Here is a 13935-nt window from a genome sequence, read left to right as displayed (position 1 = left end):
AACATGCCGTCGCTAACATTTGTATTTTACTCTGGCAGGCAAAAAATTAAAAAAATTAAAACCTGTTGAAGACTAGTCAGGGTCTGCAGAGAGTACGAAAAAAATAAAGGTTCTTTAAACTTTTATTGACAAACGTTAACAATAAGGTTAAACAAGTAGAAATACATACTTTAAAAACATATACAAGATAAATTCATGTGTCAGGCTTTTACCACACAAGATGCAAAATGTAAGGTCTCTATACTTAAGACAATTAATTCCTTTCAATAAACAGCCAAGTCTAAAATATTTCACACATTTACAAAAGAAATACCAAAGTTTAATGTTATTATGTCCCATGAAATCAAATAACACTGCAGAAGACTGCATCAGGAGAGTGCTAAGATATAAAAGCATTTAAATATTTTTACAAAATATATTTTTAAAAAACAGAAGCAGTAACTTAGACAGCTTGTAGCTTGTAGAATTTATTTGCCACAGACGACTCTAAAGTTTTCACCCTGAGATGAAAGAAGTCAAATCAAAAAAAAAATCCATGTTAGCTGATACCAGAGGAAAGTTTAATAATGAGGAATTAAAAAACAAGGTACTAGCACTCGGTGCTCTGAGTGTTCCCTGAACTAGATGTGTAAGTGTTGTTCTTCTTGGAGTATTTGAGGGCACTGAAGGAGACCCTCATTCTCTCCACTGTCCTCTCACTCCTGCAGAGGAACGTGTTCTTCACATGCTGCCTGAAGTCCTCAGAGATGAAATAATAAACAAAAGGGTCGAAGCAGCTGTTGAGACTCGCCAAGCACAGAGTGGTGATGTAAAATCCATACAGATTGTTTCGAGCCTCTCCCAATAGGAGGATGTAGTGCACCAGCAGCATGATGTTACTGGGCGTGAAGCACACTAAAAACATCACCAGCACTGTGATGATCAACACCACAGCCTTTTTGCGCTTCTTTGCGATGGCAGGGTCCGCCATGCTGTTCCTTAAAGACTTGAGCATGAGGACGTAGGATATGATGATCACGATGGAGGGAGCGACAAATCCCAGAGTTCCCATTGTCAGGAAGTAGCCTGCAGCAATTTTCTTCTGACTGGGCCTGGTGACGTCATGGCAGGTGTGGATATTGAGGTTGGTTATATGTACCTCTTGGTCGTACAGGTACAGAGGGATTGTGATGAGCCACACCAACAACCAGATCATACCGGAGATGCCGATGGCTACACGGTTATCCTTCTGGTGCTGGGAGAGCGGGTGGACCACGGCCCAGTAACGCTGAACACTTATACAGGCGATGAAGGCGATGGAGCAATACATGTTGGCGTAGAAAAATGCCACAAGAACTTTGCACAACCCTTCTCCGTAGAGCCAGTCATTGCTGTTGAAGTGGTATGCTATCTTTAGGGGGACCCAGATGACGAAGAGCAGGTCAGACACAGCCAGGTTGGCCATGTAGATGGAGGACGGGTGCTTTTTCTTGGTCCGGAAGAGGAACACCCAGATTGCTAAGATGTTGGTAGGCAGCCCCACAGCAAACACGATGATGTAGATGATGGGGAGGAAGATGGTGGTGAGGTTGCTGCTCAGGACTTTTTGGGCTTGGGGGCTGACCCACACCCCGTCGTTTGTCTCTGTACCAGTGAAGCCTCTGTCCTCTGAGTCACAACATGATAAGAAAAATTGTTAAAAGCAGAAGTGCAACCAGTTAACGAGATCTTCTGGATCATACTACAAATTTAACAACATGTTTAACTCAGTGCTGCATTTAAAATTTTACTCAATTAAAAGTTTGTAGTTAGTTTCTGCAACAACAACAAAAAGAAAGAAAAACAGATCACTTCCTGTTTGAGTAGGTTTTAAAGGATCCATTTTACTGCTGTAGATGTTGAAGGTTGTGTTATTTGAATCTCCTTTATATAATGTTGTGTAGTTTAAGCTAAACAATGTATCAAACTGCGTAAGATATTCATATATTTGTAGCTTCGCAGCCAGGTTTTTAGCTTTGTGATGATAATTCAAGTTCAAGAAGAAGTGAAAAAATTGTTATTAAATAGATAATTTAGATTAGAAAGTTGGAACATGTTTCTAAAACATTAAAAGGAAACACTAAATCCTTTATTGTACAACAAACATTAAACATCCAAAAGTTTTAATGGACAGAAAAAGAACAAACTTAAAACGGTAATAATATGAAGTGAAGTATCAAAATTTAATTTTAATTCTCAAGTAATAGCATCTTGTAGAGCCGATGAATGGGAATCGGAGGCGGTGTTTTCAACGTGTCACCCCAACCTCAAACATATACTTACAGGACCTGAGTATGTATTTATTTGCATTACACAACGAGATTCAGTTCCTTTCAGCTGTTTTGCCTTTTCTCTACATTATACTTTGGGTTTTGAGCCAAGTCTTCTGGTTTAACAACCTTCCACTTCGCATATACTTTTATTATTGAGTATCAGACTGGTTTTGAATGAATAACCAAGCTTAAACGCGATCAGGGCGACAACATCCAACATGGCCTGTAACCGAAATATGTAGGTCAGTAAAACGCTTTTTGGACGCTTATCTGTGTTCATTCTTTGAATACAATGAAAATAACGGAGATGGAAATAAACGGATGGATTTTACCTTTCTCTGACAGGCAGGTCTGCACGCAGCACAAAAGAAGGAACAGTTGAAAACATTGCGTGCGAATAGCCATGACTGCACACAAAAAAGCTAGTAGTGTTCGCAGGTGTGGCGCTGTCTGTCGATGTTTTTACTGCCATGCCTTCTTCATATAGACCTGTTTTGACACCTGCGTGATGTCACTCAGTCACGTGATTTCACGTAGCGTATCGAGACGATCAAGATACCAAACACCGGTAGGGCGGGCCGAAGTAGAGTGATGCCAGTTTATCAGGTCATAGATGTGCAGTCACGTGCAATAATCTATTTCACTATAGGCTAGAGAGTGGTTGAATTTAACTAATTACATTTACTAAACTACTGTACTCAGGTACAATTTTGAGCTTTAGAAGACCTCAGTATTTCCATGTTATGCTATTTTCAACTCCTACTCTAGTATCAGTAAGGAGCATATTATACTTGATCAAGAAAGAAGCCACATTTATTTGACAGCTGTAGTTACCTCGCAGAATTAAATTATAAATACGACATAGAAATGAACTCACAAAATATGGTTTACCACAGGTAAACCAGTAATAAAACGTCACTCATTTAAATTACCTCCTTCTTTCCCATCTGCAATATTAAAGTGATGAGCACATCAAGATATCAAACTATAAACAAATTAAGTAATGTACTACACAAATCTGAAAATGGACATTGTGCAAAACAGGAATTTTGCTAATATAACTTTGAATATATTTTTGTATTTTCTTTTCATCTTTTTCGTGTTTTTACAGTATTTTTACATTTGGCCTTTTTATTTTTACTTAATAATGTTAGCATCGCCTTTGAACACGAGTTGTAACTGTTGCCATTTAGTGGGTGCATAATTTGTTTGCCTTTTCTGAGACCAATTTCTTTATTGAGAATGTATTTAAATTGTATCTGTGCATTACTAGTTGAAGGACTTTTATTTTGAAAGCTCAGTCGGGCTGCTCTCGCGAGATGAGTGAGACTTTGAAAGGAAGCAAGCGGCTAGCACCGTATGCACCGGTGAAAAGTTTAGTGATTAAAAAAAAACAGATTTGAAGGATAGTAAGGAAGACCCAAAGACAATTCCCTTTTGTAACATTCAGCCAACGAGGTTTTTTTTTTGTTTTGTCTGTGTGTATTTTACTTGTTAAAATGTTAAGTCCACATGTGCATGATGTTATTTTATGCTAACATGATTTATATATGTTCTTGTCAATACTGTTAGTTTTCACGGTGAACATGGAGAGAAGTCTTCAATAAACCAGTAGCAAGAAAACCACTTGTGTCTGCCTGTGCATCGAGGGAGTTACACGAGTCATCTCCTAAAGTATAATTAACGTCATTGTCGGACCTTACTGCATTACATGTGAACATGCAGAATGCAGAACAAAAGCTGCAGTACGTGTAAAAATATGAATATAGGTAAGTAAGTGGGCTTTCTGTGATGTCGTATATTAAGCATTGCTTGAACTGCTGGCTGTCCCGTAGTTTATTATTTTATTAGTCAATGAATTCCTTGATTTTTAATAAGCATTCATTTAACCCTATTGAAAGGTCCCACTGAGATTGAAACATCTTCTGGCAAAGATAGACAGCTGCACAGGATACACACTACAGATTGTGAACAGACACTAGATATGAAATTGACATTAGTAAAATATATAACATCCCAACAAACAATTGGTGTTTAAGCTTGTATTGAAAAATTCAAGAAGTATTTATTCGGTCAGTATACACTATCACATGACTGCTAAAACAGATACACAGTGAAAGGGTTCATTTATCCTTCAGGTTACATTTTATTAACAGTGTAGTAGCGCTGCCTACTGGAGAAGAAAGGAGTCTGGACAATGATGTGAAATGACTGCTTTACATGATAAACTACTTCAAATGTTTGACCAGCAGAGAGCAGCATGAAACAAACTATGCCTATTACTTTTGATGTGTTGGTTCTCTTTAAAACACATTCATTCAGAGACCAAAAGTGGTACACAAAAAGTGGTAAATATATTTATAGTTTAAAAGTAAGGCATGATTAAGACAGCGTTTTCAATTGTGAAACACAAGTGCCTGGAAATAAGCTCAGCAAACAAGAACATGTGTAGTTCCCTTCCATTATATATAATACTTACAGTGCATGCAGCTTATATACTCATAAGCACTTACAGTGCAAAAATAAAAGCATTTCATAGTATTAACTGTTCAGCAGAATTATCTCATTCAAACTTCCTTCCTTTTTAAAGGCTACTTCCTAGTATCAATTTTTCAGCAGAATACTTTTTATCTAGTCGGAACTTCTTTCCTTTTCTGAGGCTACTCCGTTCAAAAGGCACACGTCATTGCACATTTGTTGTTATGAAACCAAGACTTTAAGTCATTTCTGTTGGCATGAGGTTAAATTCTCTTCCTTTTTAATAAGACTACATACAGTAAACCCTCCAGATTAACTCTTGCTATTTGTATGCCAATACTTGGACTTCATAATAAAATACTGTTTTAAATAGGAGTCAGTTAAGTCACTTTAAGAAGTCTGCTCGATGTGAGTCCATCAGACGAGCAGCTTCTTGTATTGGCTGTGGAGGTTTGCTTGGAAAGAGTCCATTTTTGTGCTCTGAGTGCTTATTTTGGAGCTGTCTTCATGGCTGGATTTGAGAATTGTCCCGGAGCTGGATCTGCAAGAATTGGATGAAGACTTACTGCTGCTACAGACCTCTGTGAGCTTCTGACACCTCAGCGCGCTGGATAGTTGTCGCTGGCATTGGGACGATCCAAAGTAGTAGACCATAGGATCCAGGAGGCAGTTGAGACTCCCCAGACACATAAACACCAGATAGACTGCGTAGGAGCCATCGGGGGCCTCCTGGCTTTTATCGACACCCTCGTGAAACTGCAGGTAGTGTGCCAACAAAAGACAGTTTGTGGGGGTGAAGCACAGCACAAACATCACCAGCACGGTTAAAGCCATCACCACTGCTCTTGATCTTCTGCGTGAGCGTCCTGGTACCCCACGTGGGACTCTGCTCAGTGACCAGATCACCCGAGCGTAGGACACCACAGTGATGAGAAGAGGCAGGAAGAAGAGGACGCAGCAGAGGGTGATGAAGTAGATCTTGTAGTTCCAGATAAGCTCAGTCACGGGTTGGACATCATGGCAGGTTGTGATGTCCAACTCTCTGACATGAACGGTCTGGTTGGAGAGGACGAGTGGCACAGATCCAGCCAGGGACAGTATCCACATGCATACACAGGCTAAGTTTGCGTTCCTCGGCCTTCTCCAAGACAGGGAGTCAATGGGATAGACTACAGCGAGCAGCCGGTCCACGCTGATGCAAGCTATGAGGAGAACAGAGCAATACATGTTCCAGTAAAAAGCTGCAGTGACCACACGGCACATCAGCGCGCCAAATATCCAGTTGTTGCCACCAAAGTGGTAGGAGATCTTGAAGGGGAGCAGCACAGCGAAGAGCAAGTCAGCACAGGCAAGGTTCAGCATGTAGATGGCGGCTGGTTTCTTAGGCCGGATCCTCCGAGCAAAGGCCAGCACCGCACAGATGTTGATGGGAACGCTGATGAGGCAGACCAGCGTGTAGAAGGACGGGATGAGGATGGTGGACACGTGGCCCGTTAGAAACGCCAGCGCCTCCTCTGAGATTTCCAGCCCTCTGGAGGCGGGGACATAACATATCTGAACTCTTCGAGATCCATTGATTTTGATATCAACACCTGTATCATAGTCATCCATCTCTATCGGTTCATCTGTGGCTGAAGGGAAGGCGGAGAAGGTCCTCACTAATTTACTGACTGGAGAGAGAAAGAAATGTATTCAAGTGATGGTTTATTAAGGGTATTAACTGGTCGTTTTTATGTGTTACATTATAAAAGTAGTTGTTTAAATACTTTTCAGAACAAAATGGCAATGTTTCCAGTATTTTGTCTTTTGGTATATTCAAATGAATATCTTATCTGAATATCACAAAGCAACCAATTTGAGTGTGTCATCTTGGGAAATGATGCTTGATTGTAGGATAAATTATGAATTTGGAATATCATCAGCAGCTCTATGGATAATGAAATCATATTTTGGGTTGTGAGGAGTTGGTTGAAAAACAACAACATTTGAAGACCTCCCCTTAGGGTCTGCGAAGAACTGATGGCGTTTTTTCACAGTTATTTGGACATTTTATAAAAATCGACAAATCAATTGAAACTTAAGATTCAAGCGTTATTTTCATCCCTGAATTTCCAAAGTTTCCAAGGTGACGTCATCGAATGCCTTGTTTTGTTTGCCCAAATGTAAAAAACCCAAAGAGGTTTAATTGAAAATTATTCTGATGTATGTGATTAGTTGAAACCAAAGACAGGTTAATACTTGATACCACTTAAACAATTACTGAAACATGTTACCAGTTAATTTAGTACACTATTTTTTAAACACTCCCGTATTATTTCCAGTAAATCATAGTGAATCATACACTTTATACCAACATGTACTGCTGTACAAAGTGACATCTAGCCTACATCATTTGTAGTCAAATATTAAATCAGTCCTATTAAATACGTTGCTTTTGAATTCATTAAAAAGTGACGTAAATTCTCCTTACCGTTATTGGCTGCAGCCGAGGCAGCACACACTAGAAGCAACAGCAACGTTTTTGGACACATTGAAAACATGTTGCTGCTGAGAAAATGAAGCCACAAAAACAGGAGGGGAAATATGAAATGTCGATAATCCGTTTAAACGTGTTTCTCTTCCCTCCTTCAGGTGGTTTCTGCGGTTCATCAGCACCAGTGAGTGTAACAGCGTTGAGATCCGCCCACAGTCCGCAGGGTCTGCAGGGGAGACATTCCTCTGCTCTGAGGTCAGCTTCCCGGCCCACAGCGGCAGCCACATCCAAAAAGCAATTATCCAAATATACCATCACAAAGCTTTGAATAGGGAACCTTTTTCTTTCTTTCTTTTTTGATTTTGTAATGCCACAGTGTGGCTGCAAAAAAAAAAATACAACGAATTCTTGAATAAACTTCAATAATGAATCTTGTCAATCTTCACTTCAGTCTGACCCGATTTTACCACAACAAACAATTCATTACAGTTATAAATAAAGATGCTTTTACCAATAAATAGTTTTCAAAACGTTAAGTGGATAAGGGCTTCACATTAAGAGCATTAATCGCATTATAAGCAGCATAAAAAATACATCAAGAAACAGCAAAGCAACCGTTTGGAAGAGCAACCAAGTGATTTTTTTATTGGATGATTTAGACATTTCCAAAGGCTCTGTCTTCACCTTAAATCACAATCAGATGTATTGGCGGTACATTACACATACAAGGACTTTGCTTTAGTGTCTGGTGGTGCCATGATCTGAGAACATTCAATGCCAATACAAACAATGCTCGGCAAAACAAAGACTTACAATTGAACTATTTAATTCCAAAATATACTTTAAACTATTTAGTACATTATAGATTTATACCAAACTTTTATAATACAATAAACTCCACTTAAAGTGAATGAAGAGAGGCCCATGCTGGAGTGTGTTTCTGCAATGTTCCTGTAGATTTAGATGTATTATTTTATACATTGCAGAGGTGTTAGTGGTGTTGTTGGGGGCATCAGTGACTCTCCACCTCATGCGAGTAGTTGGGTTCGTCTTGGTTGAATTACACTTTACTGTTATATGTATAAGGTATAGGAATTGTTTTGTATTAAAACTCATGTTTACGCCACATGAAAAGACATCATTTTGAAAATGGAAAGCTAGCTAGAACTGATTTGGACGCACACCAGGAGAGTAGTATGTAGCTTACATGTATGGATGTGATTTTCATGATGTGACTGTCAGTGTTGTTTTGGAGTATCAGAATGCGGAGCTGAAGTCAACTGAAAACGTTTCAGTGAGATCCAAACATCCACCCACACACTTTCAAAGGACGAAGGAGTATAGCATGTCTGAGGAGAATCCCTGGAGATGCTGAAGTGCTTCCTTTTGGCAGCCAAATTCAAATCAGATAAATATTACATTACAGAAAAAGGCTTTTTTAGAACACATACTGTTCGACTGTTTTGAATACAAGAAAACATTTATGTGGAATTTATGCATCATAGTGATCAACATTTTAAACAGAAACCAGCTGTGGCGTCTTTTTCCTTTTTTAAACTATTTGTTTACTTGCTTATACTAGATTGTTCTGTAGATAATGGCCTCTTTTTCCACGAAAACACACATGATAACTATTTACATTTTTGCAAATGGCAAGAGAGTTCCCACTGCTTCTGGTACAGATCAAGATAAACAAAAGCTGAAGTCGTGTTAGCATTTACCTTGAAGTAAGGATAATACATGAGAGAAATTCTGGTACATAGAAAGAGTTTTTCTTAGAAATGAAGAGAAATGTGCTGTGTACTTTCTCTGAGTTAGTGACAGAGGCCAATGACGCGGCAGGATGGGGTGGGATTCCTCTGACTCATTCATCCTGAGCTTTGTATCCACAGGGACTTGATATCTGAGCTCACAGACAGACAGACTAAACCCATTTCCTGACAAAAATATTTGTCACAATGATCTGTTTCTCATCTTTCAAACAGCATAGTTCTGTAACGCAAACTAAACAATAAAAAGAGATATGATTATTATATGCTTGTCCAGATATACGTTTTTTTTTTATACACGCAGTTTAGTATGCCATTTTTACACAGTTCATTCACTTACTAAGAAATCAGGAGATCGATACACTTTTTTGGGTCTGTTAAATGTGAAGCTGGGGGCCAGTGGCTGCTTAACTTAACTTAGCATACAGACTGTAAATATGGAGAAACTGTCAGCCTCGCAAGCCCAAATATAGGAAACAAAACCAACCCTAAGCACACTGATTAGTATGCTATATCCTTCCTGTCGTCCTTTCATCACCAAGAGTTTGCTGTAACTTCATGAGATAAAAGATTACTGAACACATGAGACTTTTATCAATCTTCTAATTTACACACCAAGCACTTATTGAGCAATACCATTTTTTTTAGAGACATATTTGTGTCCATCTAACAAATATAACTGTTTGAGCTCTGTGTTTGGACTCATCCGAGAAGAATATTACGTTATAGCTGCTAAATGTTCCACTATTTCTGTTTAAATGTCAATTCATGATGTGTTTCTTATGTACTAGGTATTGTGTTTTTTGTAAAACACTTTCAATTGCTTGGTTGTTGAAATATGCTGTATAAATAATCTTGCCTTGCCTTGCTTCGCCTTGCCTGTATTTTACCAGCTGGTAAACTGCTTTCAGGTGTTTGAAGCTGGGCAGGAAATGTACTGTGTTTATCAGAGCTTTTTCTTAGCCTTAGATAGCCATACACAACGCTATGGGAGCTAACAAAATAAAGCTATAAAAAACAAAAACAGAAATAGTTACATAGAGCAGAGGGAAACTGCATTGCTGGGTGATAAGATCTGAATTCATCACCTTAAACAACCCCGTTTATATAGAAGTATTCACTATAACCGTTTTAAATTCTGCCCTGAGAGAGAGTGCATCTGGACATAGTGTCCACTTCAGAGGATGTGTTGTTCCTGCAGCCTGCTGTGTCTGGGCGTGTCTAAACTAACATGAGTGCATTCCGGCTCAGAGAAGGAGGCAGGATACAGACTGTGGGAGATTATTTCCAAGTGAAGTCAGTGGCAAAGCTCCAGGCCAGTTAAATTCCTGTTGTTTACTGTCTTCGCTTTGGCACATTTTATTGCTCTCTGGGCATCGTCCAGTCCAAACGGTAATTCAACAATAGGGTACACTGTTGGGTAAAGGGACCGACAAAAAAACAGAGATGAACAATGAGGCTTTAAGTTTAAAGTCTCAACAGTCAAAAGGAATCCGTAAATCCACAAAATATATGGCTCACACTTTATTTTCTTTTAATACATTCCTTAGAATAAATAAAGACACATAGACATTCAGATAGGGAGTCAGAGAAAGAGACTTTCCTCTCCCACAGAATCTAAGAGTTTACCATCTGTTTCAGATCCAAAACTGAAAACCCGAACCAGCTGTCAGGTGTGTGTGTGTGTGTGTGTGTGTGTGTGTGTGTGTGTGTGTGTGTGTGTGTGTGTGTGTGTGTGTGTGTGTGTGTGTGTGTGTGCATGCGGGACAGAATGAAATACTGCTGAGAGAAGAACTTTGTGGATTTCGGTCAGTCACAGACCAAGGTGTCTGGTATTATAGCCTATAAATATATGCAAATATACATAGTAGCAGTTTTATACTTATACTTCTACAACAGCTTGTCTCACCATTTAGGATGCGTGGGTCAAAGTTTAGTACTGATGAACTACATGTTAAACTGGGGGTGAAGTCAGTGAGCTTTCAATATGAAGGGGAGGCCTTTAAGAGAGGTTAACACAGAAGTGTGCAAAGTGCAAAGTGGAGATATGTGTGATGTTATGCCTTGTGTAGACATGTTTAAAAACAGTGCAGTATTAAGCAATACCCGAGTCCAAATTTCTTTGAGTAGGTATTATCAACATGTGCTTGCACACAATCTACAGTAGGTGCAGTGTTTCAAAAATACATTTGGGGGAAAATACTGTGTGATGCAGATTTTTTAACATATAAAGAAAAAGAATGTAAATCCTAAAGCTCATAAATGTTTTCACTTAAAAATACTTAATAATATAACGCAAACTAGCCACAGGTACAGATATATGGGAGCCACAAAACGGCTTTCATGACAAAAATCCAAACTGTGTTTGTCCAAAACAAGGTTCTGAGTGGATTTAAAGGCAAAACTGTTGAGGTAAATGTTTGAATGCATGAGGAGAGTGTCAGTGCTTCCTTGGAATTTCTGAGCCATTGAAATGTCAAATAAAATATTCAAAGTACAAAACAAAAAAATATCAAAGGATTTTTTCGCTCAGTCTTACTTATATTCAGGGGATGTAGCATCCCCAGAAAGACGATGATCGGACTCTTGGACTGATGTTTCACGAATTTATTCAAATCCATCCACACCGTAAGAGCTTGTTCTCTCTCTAACTGAGGCGCTACATCCTTATAGTATGGACTTATAGTATCTTCTTCACTGTAGTCCTGACATTTGCAACTGCATTTTTAAATTGATGTTAAGATGAAGAAAAGAACGTTTTCATTCCCGTAACGCACAGCTCCGGAAGACTGCCTTTAGTTTGATGTCATTTTGTTTTTTGTTCACGCGCAGTAGATGTTTTACGTTTTTAAGTATTAAAACTTAATCGGAGAAGTAAGATAGAATATACATCTACGCGCAAACCGTCTACCCACGTGTAGCCAACACTGCTAATGCAGCCAGGATACTGTTGTCTTTTTCTTCCGCTAAAGTTATTTCAAAATAAAAGCTCTTCTGCGTTTTACATGCCAAATAGGAAACCATATAGTTGTAATAAACTAAAACATGTGCAAATGTGTGCAGTACTTACAAATACAAATTAAACAAATTACAGTGAAATACGCAGTCATTTACAGGGGATGATATACATTTTATGACCATACATTTTCCATACCTCAGGGAACGTAAACAGGAAGTATAGGGTCACATTCCAACGTAAAGTTCAAGTCCTAAACTCTGCTTCAAGTCTTAAACAAGTCATTATTCACCCATAGAAACAGTCAGTGTAAACGTATAAGACATAATAAATACCTCAGGAAAGCAACAGAGGAGGGAGCTCCCTTAAAGGATGGAGGAGTCTGTAATCTGTAAAGAAGTTAATAACCTTAACTCAGTCTGGTTTCTATTTCTTTCATCACCCGTTTTTTTTTCTCTACAAACAACACAACACTAATAATTCAGTCATTCATGCAGCCTTACAATGAAGGTTTGCTCTGATTTTTATGGTAGTTTTTAAGTAGTTTACTTTAATACATTGTTTCATTTGTTCCCTGAAACTTGAATGTATGACAATGTAAATTTGAAATGAATGTAGTGGAATAAAAAGTAAAGTATATTCCTCTAAAATGAAGCAGACATGTAAAAAAAAAAGCATTACACCTAAAAACGTATACAATGGTTAAATAAATAACATGAACTTGGTTCCATTGTAGACAGAATGACATTGACAAAACTTTCCATTGTTTTGTGAAGGGTATGTTGAATATGTTTCACTTCCTTGCACGTCAGAAGCCGTAAAGAAATATTAAACTATGACACAACTGTTTGAAGTCAAAGCTAAAGCAAGAAGTGCTGACTACAACAGAAACTTTTTCCATGAAAGGAAAAACACTTTTGATTTATTATCTTGAATTTTGGGAGCTGATTCTCTACTTTCCTAACCTCAACTCACTGGAAGAAATGTCCATGTCACTTTTTACTCACTTTTTACTTACACACTCCAAGAGTCGTAAAACAGCAGTGACACAACACGGTTATGACAAAGTGCTTTGCAACTTCTCCTTCCCCTTGCACAGCATGACAGTGACCATATGATTACACAATAAATCCTGCTTCTGAGCTGGTAAAGCTTGAGAGTTGGAAACTGTACATGACACCTTTTGTTCACACTTTTCCTTTGTTGTTAATTAGACAGATCTAAATGTTTGAAAAGAGCAAACCAGAAAACATAACAGGTTTAGTGTGAATTGATAGAGACATCAAGCTTTAAACATCAAGTCCATGCATTGGTAGATATTGAGAGTTTCTACAACCCCAAGATAACTTTTTTGCCTGTTGGAGGTACTCAAAACAGGTTGTGAACACACCATTGACATATTATTACCTTTTGAGGAACTTGTTAGCAAACAATTGCTTATTTACTCATTCAGAAGATAGAGAGCAACGTCATCTGTCATGTTTCTTATCACCTGATAAATTCAAGTCCACTTTTCAAAATTTAAGCTCCGTTTTTTGGCTCTTTACTCCCTACTGTAGTTGCTAATTTGCTAGTTGTCCATCACCCTTTTAGTTTAGTTTGTAATGAATCGTTTAAAAATCCCAGATAGTTAACCGGGTAGTCCGTAGTGCGGCAGGTTGTGTTCAAATCTGACCTGCTGTCCTTTGTTGCGGTTCACTCCCCTTTTTCTATTCATTTCCAGTATATCTTCCCAATCTCTATTATAAAAGGCAAAATGCCAAAGAATATATATTTTTCTGAACTTTTTCCTCTGTAAGCTGCCTCCTTTTTAGCTGAAAACAAATTTGACCAGAGCAGTTCTAAAACCAAAACAAGGTGAACTCTAAGGTTGGCTGATAACTCGTGAGTTTATCACTCCGACAGACATTACAAATAGAAATTTGATCCATTGTAAATAACATACCTCCATATAAGCTTGCAAGTGTA

The 13935-nt window shown here is 38.4% G+C and overlaps 2 protein-coding genes and 1 long non-coding RNA gene across 3 annotated transcripts; all 3 read right to left on the bottom strand.

The window, feature by feature from the left end:
• Nucleotides 1-104: 104 nt before the first annotated feature.
• On the bottom strand, nt 105-2815 carry f2rl1.1 (coagulation factor II (thrombin) receptor-like 1, tandem duplicate 1). Its single transcript, XM_063889205.1, has 2 exons — nt 2624-2815; nt 105-1647 (listed from the first exon to the last, which is right to left on the bottom strand). The coding sequence occupies exons 1-2, from the start codon at nt 2694-2696 to the stop codon at nt 590-592; spliced, it is 1131 nt and encodes a 376-aa protein (XP_063745275.1). The 5' UTR covers nt 2697-2815; the 3' UTR covers nt 105-589.
• Nucleotides 2816-4318: 1503 nt separating this feature from the next.
• LOC134868231 (proteinase-activated receptor 1-like) lies at nt 4319-7544 on the bottom strand. The gene is given in 3 exon segments (XM_063889204.1): nt 4319-6439; nt 7240-7324; nt 7326-7544. Coding segments are annotated over 3 exon segments (1542 nt in total). The 5' UTR covers nt 7530-7544; the 3' UTR covers nt 4319-5186.
• A 315-nt stretch (nt 7545-7859) lies between these two features.
• On the bottom strand, nt 7860-11927 carry LOC134868233 (uncharacterized). The gene is made up of 2 exons (XR_010166261.1): nt 11551-11927; nt 7860-10424 (listed from the first exon to the last, which is right to left on the bottom strand). It is a non-coding gene; the product is annotated as an uncharacterized LOC134868233 (long non-coding RNA).
• Between the last annotated feature and the right edge of the window lie 2008 nt (nt 11928-13935).

Source organism: Eleginops maclovinus, chromosome 8 (assembly GCF_036324505.1).
Source record: "Eleginops maclovinus isolate JMC-PN-2008 ecotype Puerto Natales chromosome 8, JC_Emac_rtc_rv5, whole genome shotgun sequence".
Classification (NCBI taxonomy): domain Eukaryota; kingdom Metazoa; phylum Chordata; class Actinopteri; order Perciformes; family Eleginopidae; genus Eleginops; species Eleginops maclovinus.
This window is presented reverse-complemented; position numbering and strand designations above follow the sequence as displayed.

Bases quoted from the DNA above. Each gene is read 5' to 3' on its own strand.
- f2rl1.1 (XM_063889205.1), bottom strand. From the start codon at position 2,696: ATGGCTATTCGCACGCAATGTTTTCAACTGTTCCTTCTTTTGTGCTGC. The intron at 1,648-2,623 runs GTAAAATCCATC...GTTGTGACTCAG, and splicing joins GACCTGCCTGTCAGAGAAAG to AGGACAGAGGCTTCACTGGT.